The sequence below is a fragment of the Centruroides sculpturatus genome, unplaced genomic scaffold (genome assembly GCF_000671375.1).
Source record: "Centruroides sculpturatus isolate CEXI.00-Female unplaced genomic scaffold, Cexi_2.0 scaffold1039, whole genome shotgun sequence".
NCBI lineage: Eukaryota > Metazoa > Arthropoda > Arachnida > Scorpiones > Buthidae > Centruroides > Centruroides sculpturatus.
The window spans coordinates 265248-286707 of record NW_019385341.1 but is presented as its reverse complement, the minus strand read 5'-3'; the positions used below and the strand labels follow the sequence as shown (position 1 = coordinate 286707).

General features: G+C 30.8%; 1 protein-coding gene across 1 annotated transcript in view; it reads left to right on the top strand.

Annotated features, from left to right (window-relative positions):
• The window catches only part of LOC111637877 (low-density lipoprotein receptor-related protein 6-like), a 55360-nt gene that overhangs the window by 27952 nt on the left and 5948 nt on the right, over window positions 1-21460 (top strand). The window contains exons 9-18 of the mRNA XM_023383470.1: window positions 1163-1389; window positions 4661-4845; window positions 5183-5386; window positions 6146-6289; window positions 12110-12312; window positions 12382-12581; window positions 13130-13191; window positions 13951-14094; window positions 19907-20109; window positions 20179-20378. Of these exons, the coding sequence (XP_023239238.1) occupies window positions 1163-1389; window positions 4661-4845; window positions 5183-5386; window positions 6146-6289; window positions 12110-12312; window positions 12382-12581; window positions 13130-13191; window positions 13951-14094; window positions 19907-20109; window positions 20179-20378 (1772 nt within the window). The remainder of the gene's footprint in view (window positions 1-1162; window positions 1390-4660; window positions 4846-5182; window positions 5387-6145; window positions 6290-12109; window positions 12313-12381; window positions 12582-13129; window positions 13192-13950; window positions 14095-19906; window positions 20110-20178; window positions 20379-21460) is intronic.

Genomic DNA, 21460 nt, shown 5'->3' with positions numbered 1-21460 from the left:
TTGTATCAATGCCCAATATCTACTTATATACATTTAATAATTCAAGTTCACTGTGTATAGTCCATTATCAATGACAAATTAGACATGTGAAAAGTTTCAGAATGCTGGGTTTTCCACATATTTACAGTCAATATGAAAATATATTTGAGTGTTGGCACAACCTTATTTGCAGCAGCTAAAAGCCAACAAAGAATACTTCCTGAATCATCTTGTCACCAAGAATGAATCCTGAGTGCATCATTTGACCCAGAAACAAAGGCTCAATTTAAACAATAGAAGCACAAGGTGTCTCCACTCCCAAAGAAATTTTGAACTCAGCCATTGGCCAGCAAGGTCATTGCATTGATATTTTTGAGATGCAAAAATACTGGTTATTGATTTTTTTTTTTTTCATTGGGAATGACAATCAACAGTGATTACTATATTATGTGATTATAATGTGACAATAGTGGATGCAATCAAAGAGAAATACCCAGGAAAATGGGAGAGATGAATCATCTTCCATTAAGATAATGTGCCACCATGCCTTTCAGACAATGATGAATGTACTTTTGGATGCATATACTTTTGTATATGCATCCAATGCAATATGATGGATGTACTTTTGGAAACATATGCCATATTCACTAGATGCAGCACATCAATTTCACAGCAATGAAAGGGCATCTGAAAGGACAATGTTTTTAAAATGATGACACCATGATGACAGCCATGCTGGAGTGGAGTGACAGACAGGAAAGATCTTTTTTATAATGGTTTTATGAAGTTGGAGCACTGACAAATAGGATAAGTACATCACACTTTATGGGGACTATGTAGAAAATGCAGTTAATTTATAGAAATACAACTTAACCAGAAATCCAAGTACTGTACTATGGTTCATATTTAGATTTGCTAAATATTGATTTTTAATAAGTTAAAAAATAGAGATTATAATTTATTTTTTTATAAATTGTCTCCTATTTGCTTCAAATGTGAGAAATAAACATTTATTATTTGGAAAAATTCAACAAGACAGTTACGTTTGAATTAAAATTGATATTACATTTACTAGAAAAGAGCATAGAAATCTGATTACTGTTTCAATTAGCAACATTTGAACTTTTAAATGTATTTTATTTTAATTTGATTATATAATGTGTTATTTTTATTTATTTTCTAGACAATAAATAGAGCTTTTATGAACGGTAGTAATGTTGAACATATTATTGAATTTGGGTTACAATATCCTGAAGGCATGGCAGTTGATTGGATAGCACACAATTTATATTGGACTGATATGGGGTCAAATCGTATTGAAGTTTCTCGCCTTGATGGTTTATCTAGGAAAGTGTTGCTGTGGCAGGATTTAGATGATCCAAGGTCAATAGCCCTTGATCCAAGTGATGGGTAAGTTGATCAAATAAAATATTTTAAAAATTTATAATATTAATAAAATGAAATATTTATTTTTCATAAATTAATAAATGATTTCAAAATATTAGTGAAGTGATGAAGTAAACTGCAAATTGATTCAATAGATTATTATGTTATTCAAGAAAACTTAATGGATAAATTAATAATAAATGTCACTACTTTTATATCATTAGAAGCAATAACAAAAAGGATTGTTTTTTCTAAATTGCAGGCCATTTTGAAATAACTACCATACTTTCATGGGGATTACTAGTGGGCTATCTGACAAATTATTATATGCCAATTTTAAATTGCAATTACAAACTCATCAAACAGTTTTTCTTTTGGGATTTAGTATATGTCTCTTTGATCCGAATTAGTAAAAACGGTAGACTTTCTCTCAGCTATAAGGTTAGGTACTCTTTTATTGCAAATCACAAATGCATTTCTGGCCTAATGAGCTCCTCTTCAGTGTAAATGCTACACGTATAAAGCATCAAAAGCAAAAAATTAATTTACAAATTTTTTCATGCGAAGAAGATTTTTACAGACAATAAATAAATTAAATTATTTTACATACCTGAGAAGACAGAGCAACGCTTTTCTAATTGTATGACTCTAACAATGGTATTTTGTATAATCCAAAAAAACACATTAATGTGTATTAAATGACACTATTACACAGGTACAGTTAAAAACCTTAATACAGTAAATATACATTATTAAGTTACACGTTATTACAATAACAATAATGGGGTATCTTCTTACTTATAACTTTACTGGTAAGGTATTTAAAACCATATCGTGTACTTTAAGACGTTATCAGAATACCTGTAATTAAAACGACAGGTTTACAAAAACATAGAACAATGATTTAATCATTTTAAAAAAGGTTCATACGTGCATCATGTTTCCATTACAGTTTATCATATTTGTTAATGTTATTGTTGTAACACATGATTTTTCTGACTTATGATGTTAGGTATTTTTTTTAAAAACCTCCATGTCATATTTTTTATTTTTCACAACCACTGTAATCACATAACAGTTTTTACAAGTTACCATTAAATGATTTAGTTAATTTTAAAAAAACAATAATACATACATAATGGCTTTTTTTTTTTACATTCATCCACAGTCTTAAAATTCTCACCTTCATACGACACTCTTATTACAATTTATTTTTTAAGTCACGCCCTTTATTACATTATGCCACTGTTCATCAATTTGCATGCCATTCGATAAATTCACTAAATTATTATTACTGATTTTTATTATTTCAATATGTTCTTTAAATTTGCATTTATATATTCCTTTTTCATAATGTAATATTTTTATGTTATTTCTGTCAATCCTGCAATTACTATTATTTGTGTGATCCAACCAAGGAGAATTGTTGTATTTTAATTCTATAGGGGTTTCATGTTCTTTAATTCTCAATTCTAATTGCCTACCTGTTTCACATATATAATTTTTTGGGTTTAGACAATCACAACTTATTTTATATACTACCCCAGATTTTTTTAATTTGTCTACCTTATTTGTATTTTATATTTTCAAAATGAATGTTGTGTGAGATTTTATTAGTTAAAGATGGGGCCAAAATTATATTATCTTCCTTTAAAATTTTACTACACTTATTATGTGTATCATTAATATGAGGGAAAGATTTATAAGTTTTATCAATTTTATATTTAGTATTAAATCTATTTTTATAATACTGTTTATGCCACTTTTTTAATTTATACATGGGGTAATTATTCAAGACATATTTTTTATCTAACTGTTTTAATTCTGTTTTGCAATCATTGTTATCAGAAGTTCTGGTATATATATATATTTTTTATATCCATCATGTATGTGTTCTTTTTTATGGTTTCAGGTGTTAAGAGTAATAATTTATGGTCTTTATTATGTTGCATGGTTTTTTATATGATTTGAATGAGAATTTATCTATTTTATTAAATATAGTAATATCTAGAAAATTTATTTGGTTGTGTTTCTCTATTTCAATCAATGTTATAGTGTTGCAACGAATAGTATATTCGGTCTCAGGCCGGATACCGAATATTCAGCCAAACTATTCGGCTTGATTAACGCACGTATGAAAATTGGTGCGCAAACCGCATTATGCCAAGGATCCTGCTCTCTATTGGCCTGTCACTACGCTTTGCCAATTGCGTTAATTCTTGGCAATTGTAGCAGACAGACAAGACTGTCATGAAAGTATGTGATAAGTGATGATATCAAATGTGGATAACAATGAAATGACCTACATGTGTAAATAACGAAAAAAGAACAGAGAAGGACCGCGAAGTGAAAATGTGAAAATAAATATGAAATTGAGTTGATAACATATTCGAACAAGTCGAATCAGCTTATTGGCGCGAAATTTGCGGCCGTTAATGCCAAACAATTGTTGTCATAGACTTTGGAAAGTTAAATGCTTGTAATGAAAGTCACTTAGCGTGCACGGGCGAAAGCCTGGGGCCGTTCGGGCTACCAAGCTGTCTCGGATCTGTGAAATCATAACTGTGACTTATACCAACGTCCTATCTGTCTCTTTTCTCCATTATCATTGGGCTGAGTCATGTAATTGTAAAATGGGAACTCTACGATGGAAAAGTGAAGAATCGAAAGTATCGTGAGCGCGTATTATGATGTATGCATAGGCATACATGGACTAGAGCAATAGAGGAAAGAGAAAGAGAAGAGCAAAGACAAGCGCTTAAAAAGGATAGGCAGGGTCAGACCTCAGATGTGCGAGGATTCTCCAACGATAGGCGTGTACGTGTGCTGATCTTTGTAATTATAAATTGTGAATACATGTGACTAATATTATTTTCTTTTTTATTTTGTGCATGTTATAGATAAATATAAACAAACAACACTAACCCAACAACATTAAATCTAAATACCAAAATGATTAATTTACTGTGCTTTTGTTATTTATTACTCCTGTTTTTAGGTATTCGGTATTTGGCCGAATAGTGATTAAATATCCGGTATTCGGCCGAATAGTGAAAAATAGGCCGAATACCGAATAGTAACCGAATATTCGTTACATCACTAATTAATATGTATGATCTATGATTAATATATCTATATCATACATATTAATACATACCTACATACAAATATGCACATGTTCCCATAATTACAATGAGAAGTACCAATTTGCTTTTGTGTGTCTTTTATCAACTTAAGTTATAATAGTTTTATTTTATAAAACAATAAGAAAAATTGATGAATTTTATTATTTCAGGTATATGTATTGGAGTGATTGGGGATCTAATCCACGTATTGAAAAATCTGCAATGGATGGATCAGACCGAACTAAGATTATTTCTAAAGTAAAAAGAGCAAATGGACTTACTATTGATTATACAGATAGAAGAATATTTTGGATTGACATTGATTCAAAGATTATTGAATCGGCAGATTTAACAGGTTACTACTTTATTACAAAATTTTGTAATATTCTAGTTTCTTTAATTGTCATCCTGTATAATAGTACAATTCTATAATATTATATTTCAATAAGTATTTTTCATTAATTATAAAATATTTTCATTTTGACAAAATTAAAACTGAATATCTGTTTGTAATTAAGAATAAAAAAAACTTTTTCAACTAATTGGTTTTTCATCAATTTTTACATTATTAATTCCTAAACTTTATTAATTTTATTTGTTCACTTTTTTGACAAATTTATATTGTTTTTTTTTATTATTTTAAATAAACTAAAGTTTAAAATATTAAGAAAATTATTTTAAAATATATTTAGGAGGAAATCGTCAACAAGTTATTCCAAAATCATTACCGAATCCCCATGCCCTGACTCAGTATCAGGGTAATATTTATTGGTCAGATTGGGATACTCGCACAATAGAAAGAGCATCAAAAATTACTGGAGAGAATCAGATACATATTCAGAAACAACTTGATTTTGTTGTGGATATTGTTGTGTATCATACCTCTAGACAGTCTGGTATGTTTAAATTTAAAACATTAAATTTTAAAAATTTGTAAGTATTTAATAATGATCAGTCATTTTTCCAATAAATAATGTACTTATTATATAACTTTATTACTTATAAATTACTTTATATTTTTAATTAATAATAATAAACATGTTAAACTTATGATTTATATTGCATATATTTTTATATTCAAAAAATAACGTCATATAGATTAGGCATTATTTCATATAAGAATATCATTATGAAGTATGTCATATTCTTGACACTTATAACATATGCTAATAATGTTATTTTATATGTCATATAAAATAAATTTTAAAATCATCATACAAAATTATTAAAATAATAATTAAATATAATGATAAAAAGCATAAATTTTTTCATTATATAATTTTTAACTGTTACAAATCTTTATGAACGTTCAATGTTTTATTTGAAATTTGATTTCTATTTAAAATTCAAAATTAAATTTATTTGATTGTAAGCATTTTCAGCAATTGAAACAGCTGATGCTGAACTAGGAAGTTTGAGAACAATCCTGTTAAAATAAAAATTGTCTGTCTTCATTTAAATCTGCTTTAATTTTAAATAAAGTGATCTGTATTTATAATTGTTGGTGTTTGCAAACACTCAAAGTTTTCTTATTATGTAAACTTTGAAAATGTACATTGTATATTATATTTAATATTAATAACAAAATAAAATAATGAAAATTATCTTAACTTTGATAACAGATAAAGAAAACTCATATTATAAATTATTTTCAGGTTGGAATCCATGTGCAGTTAATAATGGTGGATGTTCTCATCTATGTCTTGCCCTGCCAAGTAAAAGTCAACATAAATCATACAACTATTGTTGTGCCTGTCCTAGTCATTATGAATTAGCATCAGACAACAAAACTTGTTTGAGTGAGTAGATCATCAATTTTAAGTTTACATTAAGAATATTGAAACTGGGTAATAAATATCTATATTATACTACTGAAATATACATTCATTTGGGATTGAACACTTACTTTGTTCAATATCTCATGATAGCAGATTCACATTTGAATAACATTTAATGTAAAACATTGGTTGACTGTTTTGTCACAAAATAAAGAATTGTTTCATTTGTGTTTCATGTTTATCTTTTCATTTTAAATAGAGATATTCCACATAATAAATGTTCATTCTTGAGTGAATTACTCTGCATTTTCATATTTATTATGATTTGAAATAAATGCTACAAAGAAAGCAACAATTAAAAGGAATGTAATTAACATTCATTTTTAATTTCTCTTATATTATGTGTATGCATATATGTGCAGGGTGATTATAAGTAAACTGACACTACTTTAGAGATTTTACTCTAAAATTCTCTAACGTATGTCAATGAAATTATAAATTTAAGCTATTGGAAACATGGGGAAGCCATTTATGACAAAACTTTTTAGTTTTAAGTTCTCCACCAGGAATAGAAATGGCACTGTTTGAGTTTTAGTTACGTGTAAGTTATACAAATTACAAAATCAGTCCTATATTATAAAAATAGGAAATTACATTGCATGCTATTAAATCACAATCATGATTGGATAAAATGTCAAAACAGTAGCAATGCCTTGGTCATATAAATAGAATATTGATGTTTAAATGGATTGAGAAAATAACCAATATTCCAATGTCTAGAAACAATTTAAAGAATATAATTTCAAAATTTGAAATGACAAATGAAGTCCTAGTGCCAGAAAGAGAACTGCATCCTGTTGCTACAGAAGTGGTTGAAAATGTTACAAATGCTATGATGGCTAATACAGCAAATGTTCACAGCAAGAATTCAATAGCTGTGACAATTGATGTAGTGACACAGCTATTGTTGAATGTTTGCAAAATATTGTATATCATTCTCTACTGGTACCTCTACAACATTCACTTTGTGCAACAATTAATGCCTCAAGCTCCCAGCAAAGAATTGATTTTGTAAACTTTTGTACTGCAAAAATGGATGTTGATGAAATTGGCCTTGTAATGTTTCGTGAACTGATGGGAAGATCACTCCACTCTAGTAGGAGCAGTCATTACAAAAAATTGCAAAGTATGGACCTCATGCATTCACATCTTGTAGCTGAAAATCCATTGCATTCCAATTACATAGCTCTCTGGTTAGAATGACTTCTGATTTTATTTTAAAATTTTTATGTTTGAAATCAACTACTTCCCAAGACCATTAGCTTTTGTAACAAGTGATTCCTGCCTTGCAGGAGATTCAACTCTTAAGTTCCCCATCTGGCACAGCCCAGTCGAAGACCCAAGAGGCTACACCGTGAGTGAGTTCATGTCAGAACATAACCTTCAGTCTCTAAACACCAGCCACCTGCCAACCTTTTCAAGTAACAACGGGAACAGCTGGATCGATTTGTGTCTGGGTAATACTAAACTGCAAGAATTCACCATCAGCTGCCAGACTCAAGAGTGCATATCTGCCAGTGACCATGCTTACATCATTAACAAGATCTCTAGTATAAAATGCCCAGACAACCTTATAATACAAAACATCACGAATTGGGACCTCTTTCAAGAACACATCAAAGCATACTGGGACCCCCAGAGGACTGACCTCACTGGAACATCCTCAAGAAATCGACTATGCTGTTGAACAACTTCAGAACACTCTCCATACGGCCTATTATAAGACTAATAGAATTAAAACTTGCAAGCCATCTGCACCCTGGTGGAACAGAGATCTTGAAGCCCACAGGAGAAAAGTGCGAATAGCAAAACATAGGTACAGGAGAGAAACAGATTCTATCAATAAGCAAAGTCTTCATCAAATCTATCAAAGTGTGAACTGCCAGGGAGGTTGGAGGTCTCCCTTTCCGGCAACAGGTCATTAAACCTGCTCACTGTCAAGATGGCTTAAATGTTTCTTCTTCCTTATCCCGCGGTAACGGGATTTAATTGTTTGGATCGAGTGGAGGAGGGAGGAGTGCCGTCAGTAAGGTGACAAGCGATATATGAGTAAAACAGGACACCAATTTAACAAGGAAACAATGATTTATTAGCTATCTACATAGACAGTACAATAACTATTATCGAGGGGAAATTCTGAGTTCCTAAAATGCGAAGGGCCGAGAGAGAGTTCACAAAAATTTGTTCCATACCTCTTTATGTTGATAGTTTTCTTGAGGAAATTAATATTGTACGTAGGACACAATATTCGTAGGATACAAGATTCGTAGGACACAATATTTGTAAGACAAAATATTTGAGGAAATTGTAGTTGGCGGTTGATGAACAACTCCCCCGAGAGGGGGAGGCAAGCGGCTTTTATAGTTTTGTCGTGGGAGAATGGTCATGTGATTAAGTGTTGTGAGGTAAAAGGTATGTGGATGGGCCAAAGTTGTCCCTGGGCCCATGCTAACTATCAACTTTGGAGTTGGAATGTGGGATTATTTTCAAAGTGGACAATGTTTACTTTGAATGAAAGGGGAGATTGGAATTTTTCCCTTTTTCACATTAGGGTTTAGTTTAGAATTTAAAGGAAAATTTAATTGGGGGTTTAGGAAAATGCGGGATATTAATCAGAAAATTTGGTAAAAATTCCGGATTTCATAAAAGGTACTTTAGAGAATACAAAACTTTAATCAACCACACAAGAAAAAGTTATGGCAGAGCTTCTGCACTGCCTCCAATGAACTGGAACTTGGTCAACCCCATACTATACAGCTATAAAAAATAGAAAGCCGCTCACAACTCCAGCTACTATCGCAGATGACCACAACTTCACAACCGCCCCAGAAGAAACTTACAAATGCATCTTCTCGGACCTGTTTCCTCCTGACAATCCAAATACTGACACAGAATACCACAGAGAGATCAGGAATTGGAGTAAAAATACCCTATCAACAGAATATGATAGGCCTTTTACCACCCAAGAAATTATGTGACAATTCAACAAAATTAAGAAACGGAAGGCACCTGGACCAGATTCCATAGACTGGAGGATGGCCCGGTACGCATTTGAAGCCATTCCCACCACCTTCCTGGTCCTATTTAACAAGTGCTATGACTGTGGATACTTTCCAAAAAAATGGAAAGAGGCCTCGATAAAGCTAATTCTGAAAGACAAGGATTCTCCTCCCTCTGCCGCAGCTGACTACCGACCCATCTCACTCCTCTCTGTGGTTGGGAAGGTGTCGGATGCCTTAATGGCCGAAAAGATCCTCCACCATTTAAATGTTAACAACTTTCTCAACCCAAACCAATATGGATTTGTGAGAGGGTAGGCCACTCACCACGCCCTGGAAAACATCATCTCTTATGTCCAGAAGGCCAAGCAAATGGGTAAACACACAATCATGATCAGTATTGACTTCAAACACACAATCATGATCAGTATTGACTAAATCGCAGACCAGCGCACCAAACGGCGGCCGCGATTTCTGATGTTATTTTTCTGCGAAAACTTTGGAGACATCATTAATATAAATAATTTTTATGGCCGTTGAATAAGAAATGTTTCTTTCACAAGAAATGTATAAAATTACAGTGCTGTATTAGACTTACGGTACCTAATTTACATACTGTACAAATGATAGTAAACTCAACTTACTTGCCTAAACTCTCCGTAGCGTGGCGCTAGATGGCGGAAAGTATACATATAATTATAATAAAGTTACTATAAATTAAGTTAATATATAATTATATATACAGTACCTAATTTATATATAATTAATATATAATTACATGTACATTATCTAATTTATATATAATTTATATATAATACTGTACAGACGATAGTAAACTCAATTTACCCGCCTAAACTCTCCGTAGCGTGGCGCTGGATGGCGGAAAGTAGTTCGGCTGCTCGTCCGCGAAGACGAGCTGGCGATGATGTTTTACTGCATTTTACGCATCCATTTTAGTGTCTTTATACGAATATTGTCGCAATTTTTTCGCTGTGTTATAGGAATCTACGTTATAGGAACTCGCGTTATAGGGGGTCTACTGTATGTTGTAAAAATTATTCTCATTTCACTGGATACGCTTTGATATCATAATGATGTAATTGGTGCTAGAAAACTGTACTACCTCACATGCATAACATACTGTTGTAAACAATTCTTTTTGTGCATGAAAAACATGAAAACTGCTGAAAGAAATAAGTTGAGTGATTCCCATTTAACTAACATTCTTAGAATTAAGACTAGTACTATAAAAGCAGATATTGACAATATTATAAAAGGAAGGCAATGTCAGAAATCACATTAAATTTATTTTTATTTTGTGTGAGTATAATTTCTTTTTTACTATCAATAATACAATATTTTTTGTAATTATGTATATTTGTTATTAAAATTTGATATTCATATTTTTGAACTTTTAAAAAGCATATATTTATATAATGAACCTTTGTGGCCTGCTGAATGTACCTAAATTTCTAATTTGGCCAATTAGGGAAAAACATTGGACAACCCTGGTATAGAAGGTTATTTACATGCTTGTGATACCAATTATATATTATCAGATAGCAAAAGTGAAATAATGTAAACTTCAATTTCTGATTCAGAATTATTCATTATTTAAAATGTTGCTATTTTAACTGTGTCATAAGATATACTGTTGAAAGTATGGTATACAGGGTGATTATAATTAAAGTTCCACTTTGAAATGGCCATAAAATGAAAACTTTAGGACAGAATGTTATCAAACTTGGTAATAGTGTACAGGACGTCATGGGATTTTATTTCCTGTGAAAAAAAATTAATTTTGTACAAAAACTCACCACTAACTGAAAAATGGTGCTGTCTGCAATATTGTTAAATGAAATAAGACATGAAGACATCGTTGAAAATGTTTTTAATCAGTTTTAAAATGAAACTGTTTGCAGGGTTACTCCTGATATGCTAAGAGCTATTGTTGAGAACACAGTAACGCGGTGTAACTTGCTTATCAAAAATGGTGGACACCACATTGAACATGCTCTGTAACACATTTTAAAATTAATTAAAAATATTTTCAACAATGTCTTCATGTGTTATTTTGTTTAACAATATTGCAGACAGCACCATTTTTCCATTGGTGGTGAGTTTTTGAACAAAATTAATTTTTTTTTTCACAGGAAATAAAATCCCATGATGTCCTGTACACTATTACCAAGTTTGATAACATTCTGTCCTACAGTTTTCATTTTATGACCGTTTCAAAGTTCCACTTTGAAACAGCCATAAAATGAATAACCCTGTATATTTCAAGCAGTAAAATAGAAAAATAGCAATTACACTGAAATAATGTCCTTGTTGTTGACATATAAAGCTATATATTCAATAGTGTTATGTATAATATATATATTTAACATACTAGATATGTTAAAATAGAAGTATACTCTAAAGTAGGAAATTCTACAAAACAGAAGAACATGAAGACAAGTGTGAGAATATATGAAGAAAAAGATAGAGTACATTTAAAATATATCAAAAGTTTATTACACTGCCAGAACTGAATGTTTTGTTTAGGTATATACTGTTTTACTATGTACTGTCAAAAGAATTGTTTTGTATTACAAAAATCTGATTTGAAAAAAATTGAGTAATATTGTATAACAATTTATACAATATTAAATAAAACAAATAATTATAATTAAACTAATTATTTAAAAACATAAAGTTGATATAAGGTTTAAGAAATTACAAAGTAAATGTACATTGATTAAAAAAAATTATTAATTCTTTTTGCATATTTTATTTTCAGGTCCAAAGAATTTTATTTTATTTAGCCAGAAAAATAATATTGGTAGAATGATACCTGATTTGCAGAACACTCCTGAGATCATGCTTCCCATCTCTCATCTAAAACATGTGAGAGGTCTTGAATATGATTATATAGACAAATTCATTTATTGGATAGATGGCAGGTCTCAAACAATTCGAAGGGGTTATGATAATGGAACAAAGGTAAAATAAAATGTTGTATATTTTATTTATTTTATTTAAATTAGTTAAATATATTTCTGATTTGAATAGATGAGTGTTGTTGTACAAAGTCTCAATGAATTGATTCATCCAATTGATATGGCAATAGAACCATATTCTCGTAGTCTGTATTGGTCATGTGCACGACACAATGTTATTAATGTAACAAAATTAAATGGAAAAGCTATTGGAATTATCATCAGTGGTGATGATCAGAAACCAAGGCATATAGCAATTCATCCTAATAAAGGGTAAGTCATTAAAAATTTAATTATATTAGTTTGATTAAACAGTTTGATACACATATCAAATAAGAATATTTCAGTAAAAGTGATAAAATTAATCTTAAAAGCTTAAAATCAAAAAATTAATGTGGGATCCTTCCATTAAAAAAAATCAAAATTCAGCCTCTTCCATTTTATCAACTGAGGGATCCTCCTTATTTATATGGAGGGTCCTCCAAGAAGCCCCCGTTTTATCATCCAGTGATTTCAAAACAAGCTGCAAGATGATGGTGGCAGTGTGCCTGTGAGTGCCAGGATTTGGTGGTAGTTTCCAGAAGATACTGTGTGATTCAGGTTGTGGCAAGATCATGCAGTCTGTGATATATGTAGTGAGTAATGCTTGCCCATAGGCTTTGCTTACTTGTTCAAAAATTTTGTGACAATTCAATGATTTTGAGTGCCACTGATTCTATTTTCCCCTTTCTTTTTTTGATAGAAAAGTGTTGTGATGATTGTAAGCTAAATATTTTATACAAAATTATGTTAGAATATTGAACAACAGAAATGCATTTTAGGTACAATTTTGTAATAATAAATCATAATCATAATGTNGTGTATCATACCTCTAGACAGTCTGGTATGTTTAAATTTAAAACATTAAATTTTAAAAATTTGTAAGTATTTAATAATGATCAGTCATTTTTCCAATAAATAATGTACTTATTATATAACTTTATTACTTATAAATTACTTTATATTTTTAATTAATAATAATAAACATGTTAAACTTATGATTTATATTGCATATATTTTTATATTCAAAAAATAACGTCATATAGATTAGGCATTATTTCATATAAGAATATCATTATGAAGTATGTCATATTCTTGACACTTATAACATATGCTAATAATGTTATTTTATATGTCATATAAAATAAATTTTAAAATCATCATACAAAATTATTAAAATAATAATTAAATATAATGATAAAAAGCATAAATTTTTTCATTATATAATTTTTAACTGTTACAAATCTTTATGAACGTTCAATGTTTTATTTGAAATTTGATTTCTATTTAAAATTCAAAATTAAATTTATTTGATTGTAAGCATTTTCAGCAATTGAAACAGCTGATGCTGAACTAGGAAGTTTGAGAACAATCCTGTTAAAATAAAAATTGTCTGTCTTCATTTAAATCTGCTTTAATTTTAAATAAAGTGATCTGTATTTATAATTGTTGGTGTTTGCAAACACTCAAAGTTTTCTTATTATGTAAACTTTGAAAATGTACATTGTATATTATATTTAATATTAATAACAAAATAAAATAATGAAAATTATCTTAACTTTGATAACAGATAAAGAAAACTCATATTATAAATTATTTTCAGGTTGGAATCCATGTGCAGTTAATAATGGTGGATGTTCTCATCTATGTCTTGCCCTGCCAAGTAAAAGTCAACATAAATCATACAACTATTGTTGTGCCTGTCCTAGTCATTATGAATTAGCATCAGACAACAAAACTTGTTTGAGTGAGTAGATCATCAATTTTAAGTTTACATTAAGAATATTGAAACTGGGTAATAAATATCTATATTATACTACTGAAATATACATTCATTTGGGATTGAACACTTACTTTGTTCAATATCTCATGATAGCAGATTCACATTTGAATAACATTTAATGTAAAACATTGGTTGACTGTTTTGTCACAAAATAAAGAATTGTTTCATTTGTGTTTCATGTTTATCTTTTCATTTTAAATAGAGATATTCCACATAATAAATGTTCATTCTTGAGTGAATTACTCTGCATTTTCATATTTATTATGATTTGAAATAAATGCTACAAAGAAAGCAACAATTAAAAGGAATGTAATTAACATTCATTTTTAATTTCTCTTATATTATGTGTATGCATATATGTGCAGGGTGATTATAAGTAAACTGACACTACTTTAGAGATTTTACTCTAAAATTCTCTAACATATGTCAATGAAATTATAAATTTAAGCTATTGGAAACATGGGGAAGCCATTTATGACAAAACTTTTTAGTTTTAAGTTCTCCACCAGGAATAGAAATGGCACTGTTTGAGTTTTAGTTACGTGTAAGTTATACAAATTACAAAATCAGTCCTATATTATAAAAATAGGAAATTACATTGCATGCTATTAAATCACAATCATGATTGGATAAAATGTCAAAACAGTAGCAATGCCTTGGTCATATAAATAGAATATTGATGTTTAAATGGATTGAGAAAATAACCAATATTCCAATGTCTAGAAACAATTTAAAGAATATAATTTCAAAATTTGAAATGACAAATGAAGTCCTAGTGCCAGAAAGAGAACTGCATCCTGTTGCTACAGAAGTGGTTGAAAATGTTACAAATGCTATGATGGCTAATACAGCAAATGAACAACATTTTACAAATGTCACTACATCAATTGTCACAGCTATTGTTGAATGTTTGCAAAATATTGTATATCATTCTCTACTGGTACCTCTACAACATTCACTTTGTGCAACAATTAATGCCTCAAGCTCCCAGCAAAGAATTGATTTTGTAAACTTTTGTACTGCAAAAATGGATGTTGATGAAATTGGCCTTGTAATGTTTCGTGAACTGATGGGAAGATCACTCCACTCTAGTAGGAGCAGTCATTACAAAAAATTGCAAAGTATGGACCTCATGCATTCACATCTTGTAGCTGAAAATCCATTGCATTCCAATTACATAGCTCTCTGGTTAGAATGACTTCTGATTTTATTTTAAAATTTTTATGTTTGAAATCAACTACTTCCCAAGACCATTAGCTTTTGTAACAAGTGATTCCTGCCTTGCAGGAGATTCAACTCTTAAGTTCCCCATCTGGCACAGCCCAGTCGAAGACCCAAGAGGCTACACCGTGAGTGAGTTCATGTCAGAACATAACCTTCAGTCTCTAAACACCAGCCACCTGCCAACCTTTTCAAGTAACAACGGGAACAGCTGGATCGATTTGTGTCTGGGTAATACTAAACTGCAAGAATTCACCATCAGCTGCCAGACTCAAGAGTGCATATCTGCCAGTGACCATGCTTACATCATTAATAAGATCTCTAGTATAAAATGCCCAGACAACCTTATAATACAAAACATCACGAATTGGGACCTCTTTCAAGAACACATCAAAGCATACTGGGACCCCCAGAGGACTGACCTCACTGGAACATCCTCAAGAAATCGACTATGCTGTTGAACAACTTCAGAACACTCTCCATACGGCCTATTATAAGACTAATAGAATTAAAACTTGCAAGCCATCTGCACCCTGGTGGAACAGAGATCTTGAAGCCCACAGGAGAAAAGTGCGAATAGCAAAACATAGGTACAGGAGAGAAACAGATTCTATCAATAAGCAAAGTCTTCATCAAATCTATCAAAGTGTGAACTGCCAGGGAGGTTGGAGGTCTCCCTTTCCGGCAACAGGTCATTAAACCTGCTCACTGTCAAGATGGCTTAAATGTTTCTTCTTCCTTATCCCGCGGTAACGGGATTTAATTGTTTGGATCGAGTGGAGGAGGGAGGAGTGCCGTCAGTAAGGTGACAAGCGATATATGAGTAAAACAGGACACCAATTTAACAAGGAAACAATGATTTATTAGCTATCTACATAGACAGTACAATAACTATTATCGAGGGGAAATTCTGAGTTCCTAAAATGCGAAGGGCCGAGAGAGAGTTCACAAAAATTTGTTCCATACCTCTTTATGTTGATAGTTTTCTTGAGGAAATTAATATTGTACGTAGGACACAATATTCGTAGGATACAAGATTCGTAGGACACAATATTTGTAAGACAAAATATTTGAGGAAATTGTAGTTGGCGGTTGATGAACAACTCCCCCGAGAGGGGGAGGCAAGCGGCTTTTATAGTTTTGTCGTGGGAGAATGGTCATGTGATTAAGTGTTGTGAGGTAAAAGGTATGTGGATGGGCCAAAGTTGTCCCTGGGCCCATGCTAACTATCAACTTTGGAGTTGGAATGTGGGATTATTTTCAAAGTGGACAATGTTTACTTTGAATGAAAGGGGAGATTGGAATTTTTCCCTTTTTCACATTAGGGTTTAGTTTAGAATTTAAAGGAAAATTTAATTGGGGGTTTAGGAAAATGCGGGATATTAATCAGAAAATTTGGTAAAAATTCCGGATTTCATAAAAGGTACTTTAGAGAATACAAAACTTTAATCAACCACACAAGAAAAAGTTATGGCAGAGCTTCTGCACTGCCTCCAATGAACTGGAACTTGGTCAACCCCATACTATACAGCTATAAAAAATAGAAAGCCGCTCACAACTCCAGCTACTATCGCAGATGACCACAACTTCACAACCACCCCAGAAGAAACTTACAAATGCATCTTCTCGGACCTGTTTCCTCCTGACAATCCAAATACTGACACAGAATACCACAGAGAGATCAGGAATTGGAGTAAAAATACCCTATCAACAGAATATGATAGGCCTTTTACCACCCAAGAAATTATGTGACAATTCAACAAAATTAAGAAACGGAAGGCACCTGGACCAGATTCCATAGACTGGAGGATGGCCCGGTACGCATTTGAAGCCATTCCCACCACCTTCCTGGTCCTATTTAACAAGTGCTATGACTGTGGATACTTTCCAAAAAAATGGAAAGAGGCCTCGATAAAGCTAATTCTGAAAGACAAGGATTCTCCTCCCTCTGCCGCAGCTGACTACCGACCCATCTCACTCCTCTCTGTGGTTGGGAAGGTGTCGGATGCCTTAATGGCCGAAAAGATCCTCCACCATTTAAATGTTAACAACTTTCTCAACCCAAACCAATATGGATTTGTGAGAGGGAAGGCCACTCACCACGCCCTGGAAAACATCATCTCTTATGTCCAGAAGGCCAAGCAAATGGGTAAACACACAATCATGATCAGTATTGACTTCAAACACACAATCATGATCAGTATTGACTAAATCGCAGACCAGCGCACCAAACGGCGGCCGCGATTTCTGATGTTATTTTTCTGCGAAAACTTTGGAGACATCATTAATATAAATAATTTTTATGGCCGTTGAATAAGAAATGTTTCTTTCACAAGAAATGTATAAAATTACAGTGCTGTATTAGACTTACGGTACCTAATTTACATACTGTACAAATGATAGTAAACTCAACTTACTTGCCTAAACTCTCCGTAGCGTGGCGCTAGATGGCGGAAAGTATACATATAATTATAATAAAGTTACTATAAATTAAGTTAATATATAATTATATATACAGTACCTAATTTATATATAATTAATATATAATTACATGTACATTATCTAATTTATATATAATTTATATATAATACTGTACAGACGATAGTAAACTCAATTTACCCGCCTAAACTCTCCGTAGCGTGGCGCTGGATGGCGGAAAGTAGTTCGGCTGCTCGTCCGCGAAGACGAGCTGGCGATGATGTTTTACTGCATTTTACGCATCCATTTTAGTGTCTTTATACGAATATTGTCGCAATTTTTTCGCTGTGTTATAGGAATCTACGTTATAGGAACTCGCGTTATAGGGGGTCTACTGTATGTTGTAAAAATTATTCTCATTTCACTGGATACGCTTTGATATCATAATGATGTAATTGGTGCTAGAAAACTGTACTACCTCACATGCATAACATACTGTTGTAAACAATTCTTTTTGTGCATGAAAAACATGAAAACTGCTGAAAGAAATAAGTTGAGTGATTCCCATTTAACTAACATTCTTAGAATTAAGACTAGTACTATAAAAGCAGATATTGACAATATTATAAAAGGAAGGCAATGTCAGAAATCACATTAAATTTATTTTTATTTTGTGTGAGTATAATTTCTTTTTTACTATCAATAATACAATATTTTTTGTAATTATGTATATTTGTTATTAAAATTTGATATTCATATTTTTGAACTTTTAAAAAGCATATATTTATATAATGAACCTTTGTGGCCTGCTGAATGTACCTAAATTTCTAATTTGGCCAATTAGGGAAAAACATTGGACAACCCTGGTATAGAAGGTTATTTACATGCTTGTGATACCAATTATATATTATCAGATAGCAAAAGTGAAATAATGTAAACTTCAATTTCTGATTCAGAATTATTCATTATTTAAAATGTTGCTATTTTAACTGTGTCATAAGATATACTGTTGAAAGTATGGTATACAGGGTGATTATAATTAAAGTTCCACTTTGAAATGGCCATAAAATGAAAACTGTAGGACAGAATGTTATCAAACTTGGTAATAGTGTACAGGACGTCATGGGATTTTATTTCCTGTGAAAAAAAATTAATTTTGTACAAAAACTCACCACTAACTGAAAAATGGTGCTGTCTGCAATATTGTTAAATGAAATAAGACATGAAGACATCGTTGAAAATGTTTTTAATCAGTTTTAAAATGAAACTGTTTGCAGGGTTACTCCTGATATGCTAAGAGCTATTGTTGAGAACACAGTAACGCGGTGTAACTTGCTTATCAAAAATGGTGGACACCACATTGAACATGCTCTGTAACACATTTTAAAATTAATTAAAAATATTTTCAACAATGTCTTCATGTGTTATTTTGTTTAACAATATTGCAGACAGCACCATTTTTCCATTGGTGGTGAGTTTTTGAACAAAATTAATTTTTTTTTTCACAGGAAATAAAATCCCATGATGTCCTGTACACTATTACCAAGTTTGATAACATTCTGTCCTACAGTTTTCATTTTATGACCGTTTCAAAGTTCCACTTTGAAACGGCCATAAAATGAATAACCCTGTATATTTCAAGCAGTAAAATAGAAAAATAGCAATTACACTGAAATAATGTCCTTGTTGTTGACATATAAAGCTATATATTCAATAGTGTTATGTATAATATATATATTTAACATACTAGATATGTTAAAATAGAAGTATACTCTAAAGTAGGAAATTCTACAAAACAGAAGAACATGAAGACAAGTGTGAGAATATATGAAGAAAAAGATAGAGTACATTTAAAATATATCAAAAGTTTATTACACTGCCAGAACTGAATGTTTTGTTTAGGTATATACTGTTTTACTATGTACTGTCAAAAGAATTGTTTTGTATTACAAAAATCTGATTTGAAAAAAATTGAGTAATATTGTATAACAATTTATACAATATTAAATAAAACAAATAATTATAATTAAACTAATTATTTAAAAACATAAAGTTGATATAAGGTTTAAGAAATTACAAAGTAAATGTACATTGATTAAAAAAAATTATTAATTCTTTTTGCATATTTTATTTTCAGGTCCAAAGAATTTTATTTTATTTAGCCAGAAAAATAATATTGGTAGAATGATACCTGATTTGCAGAACACTCCTGAGATCATGCTTCCCATCTCTCATCTAAAACATGTGAGAGGTCTTGAATATGATTATATAGACAAATTCATTTATTGGATAGATGGCAGGTCTCAAACAATTCGAAGGGGTTATGATAATGGAACAAAGGTAAAATAAAATGTTGTATATTTTATTTATTTTATTTAAATTAGTTAAATATATTTCTGATTTGAATAGATGAGTGTTGTTGTACAAAGTCTCAATGAATTGATTCATCCAATTGATATGGCAATAGAACCATATTCTCGTAGTCTGTATTGGTCATGTGCACGACACAATGTTATTAATGTAACAAAATTAAATGGAAAAGCTATTGGAATTATCATCAGTGGTGATGATCAGAAACCAAGGCATATAGCAATTCATCCTAATAAAGGGTAAGTCATTAAAAATTTAATTATATTAGTTTGATTAAACAGTTTGATACACATATCAAATAAGAATATTTCAGTAAAAGTGATAAAATTAATCTTAAAAGCTTAAAATCAAAAAATTAATGTGGGATCCTTCCATTAAAAAAAATCAAAATTCAGCCTCTTCCATTTTATCAACTGAGGGATCCTCCTTATTTATATGGAGGGTCCTCCAAGAAGCCCCCGTTTTATCATCCAGTGATTTCAAAACAAGCTGCAAGATGATGGTGGCAGTGTGCCTGTGAGTGCCAGGATTTGGTGGTAGTTTCCAGAAGATACTGTGTGATTCAGGTTGTGGCAAGATCATGCAGTCTGTGATATATGTAGTGAGTAATGCTTGCCCATAGGCTTTGCTTACTTGTTCAAAAATTTTGTGACAATTCAATGATTTTGAGTGCCACTGATTCTATTTTCCCCTTTCTTTTTTTGATAGAAAAGTGTTGTGATGATTGTAAGCTAAATATTTTATACAAAATTATGTTAGAATATTGAACAACAGAAATGCATTTTAGGTACAATTTTGTAATAATAAATCATAATCATAATGTAATAGATTTTTATCTATTATATTATGATTATGATTTATTATTACAAAATTGTGCCTAATTGCCATTATAGATTTTGGCAACAAAACTTTGTTGAGTTAATGTGCATTAGTATATTTTTTGGTTTTTATATTTAAAGATTAATAAATCAATAAAGTGATGAAAGTTACTATATAAAAAAATTAACTGATGATTTATATATATAAAATTGCCAATTAATTTTTTTATACTTATTATTGATTATTAAAATGAAGTTAAGTATATAATAATGTAAAGAATCAATTTGAAAATCAACTGAGCTTATTTTTATATCCAAACAATAAAAAAAATGAATTCCCTTTTCCAAAATTGTATGTAATTGCTGATTTATAACTGGAAATTTTATTTTTAGCGTATTAAAATTGGCAAATATAATTTTATATTTAAACTATTTGAAGAAAACTTTCAAAACTTTTAAACAGTAAAGTTTGCATATTGACTTATCCTTATGAAATTTTTAAA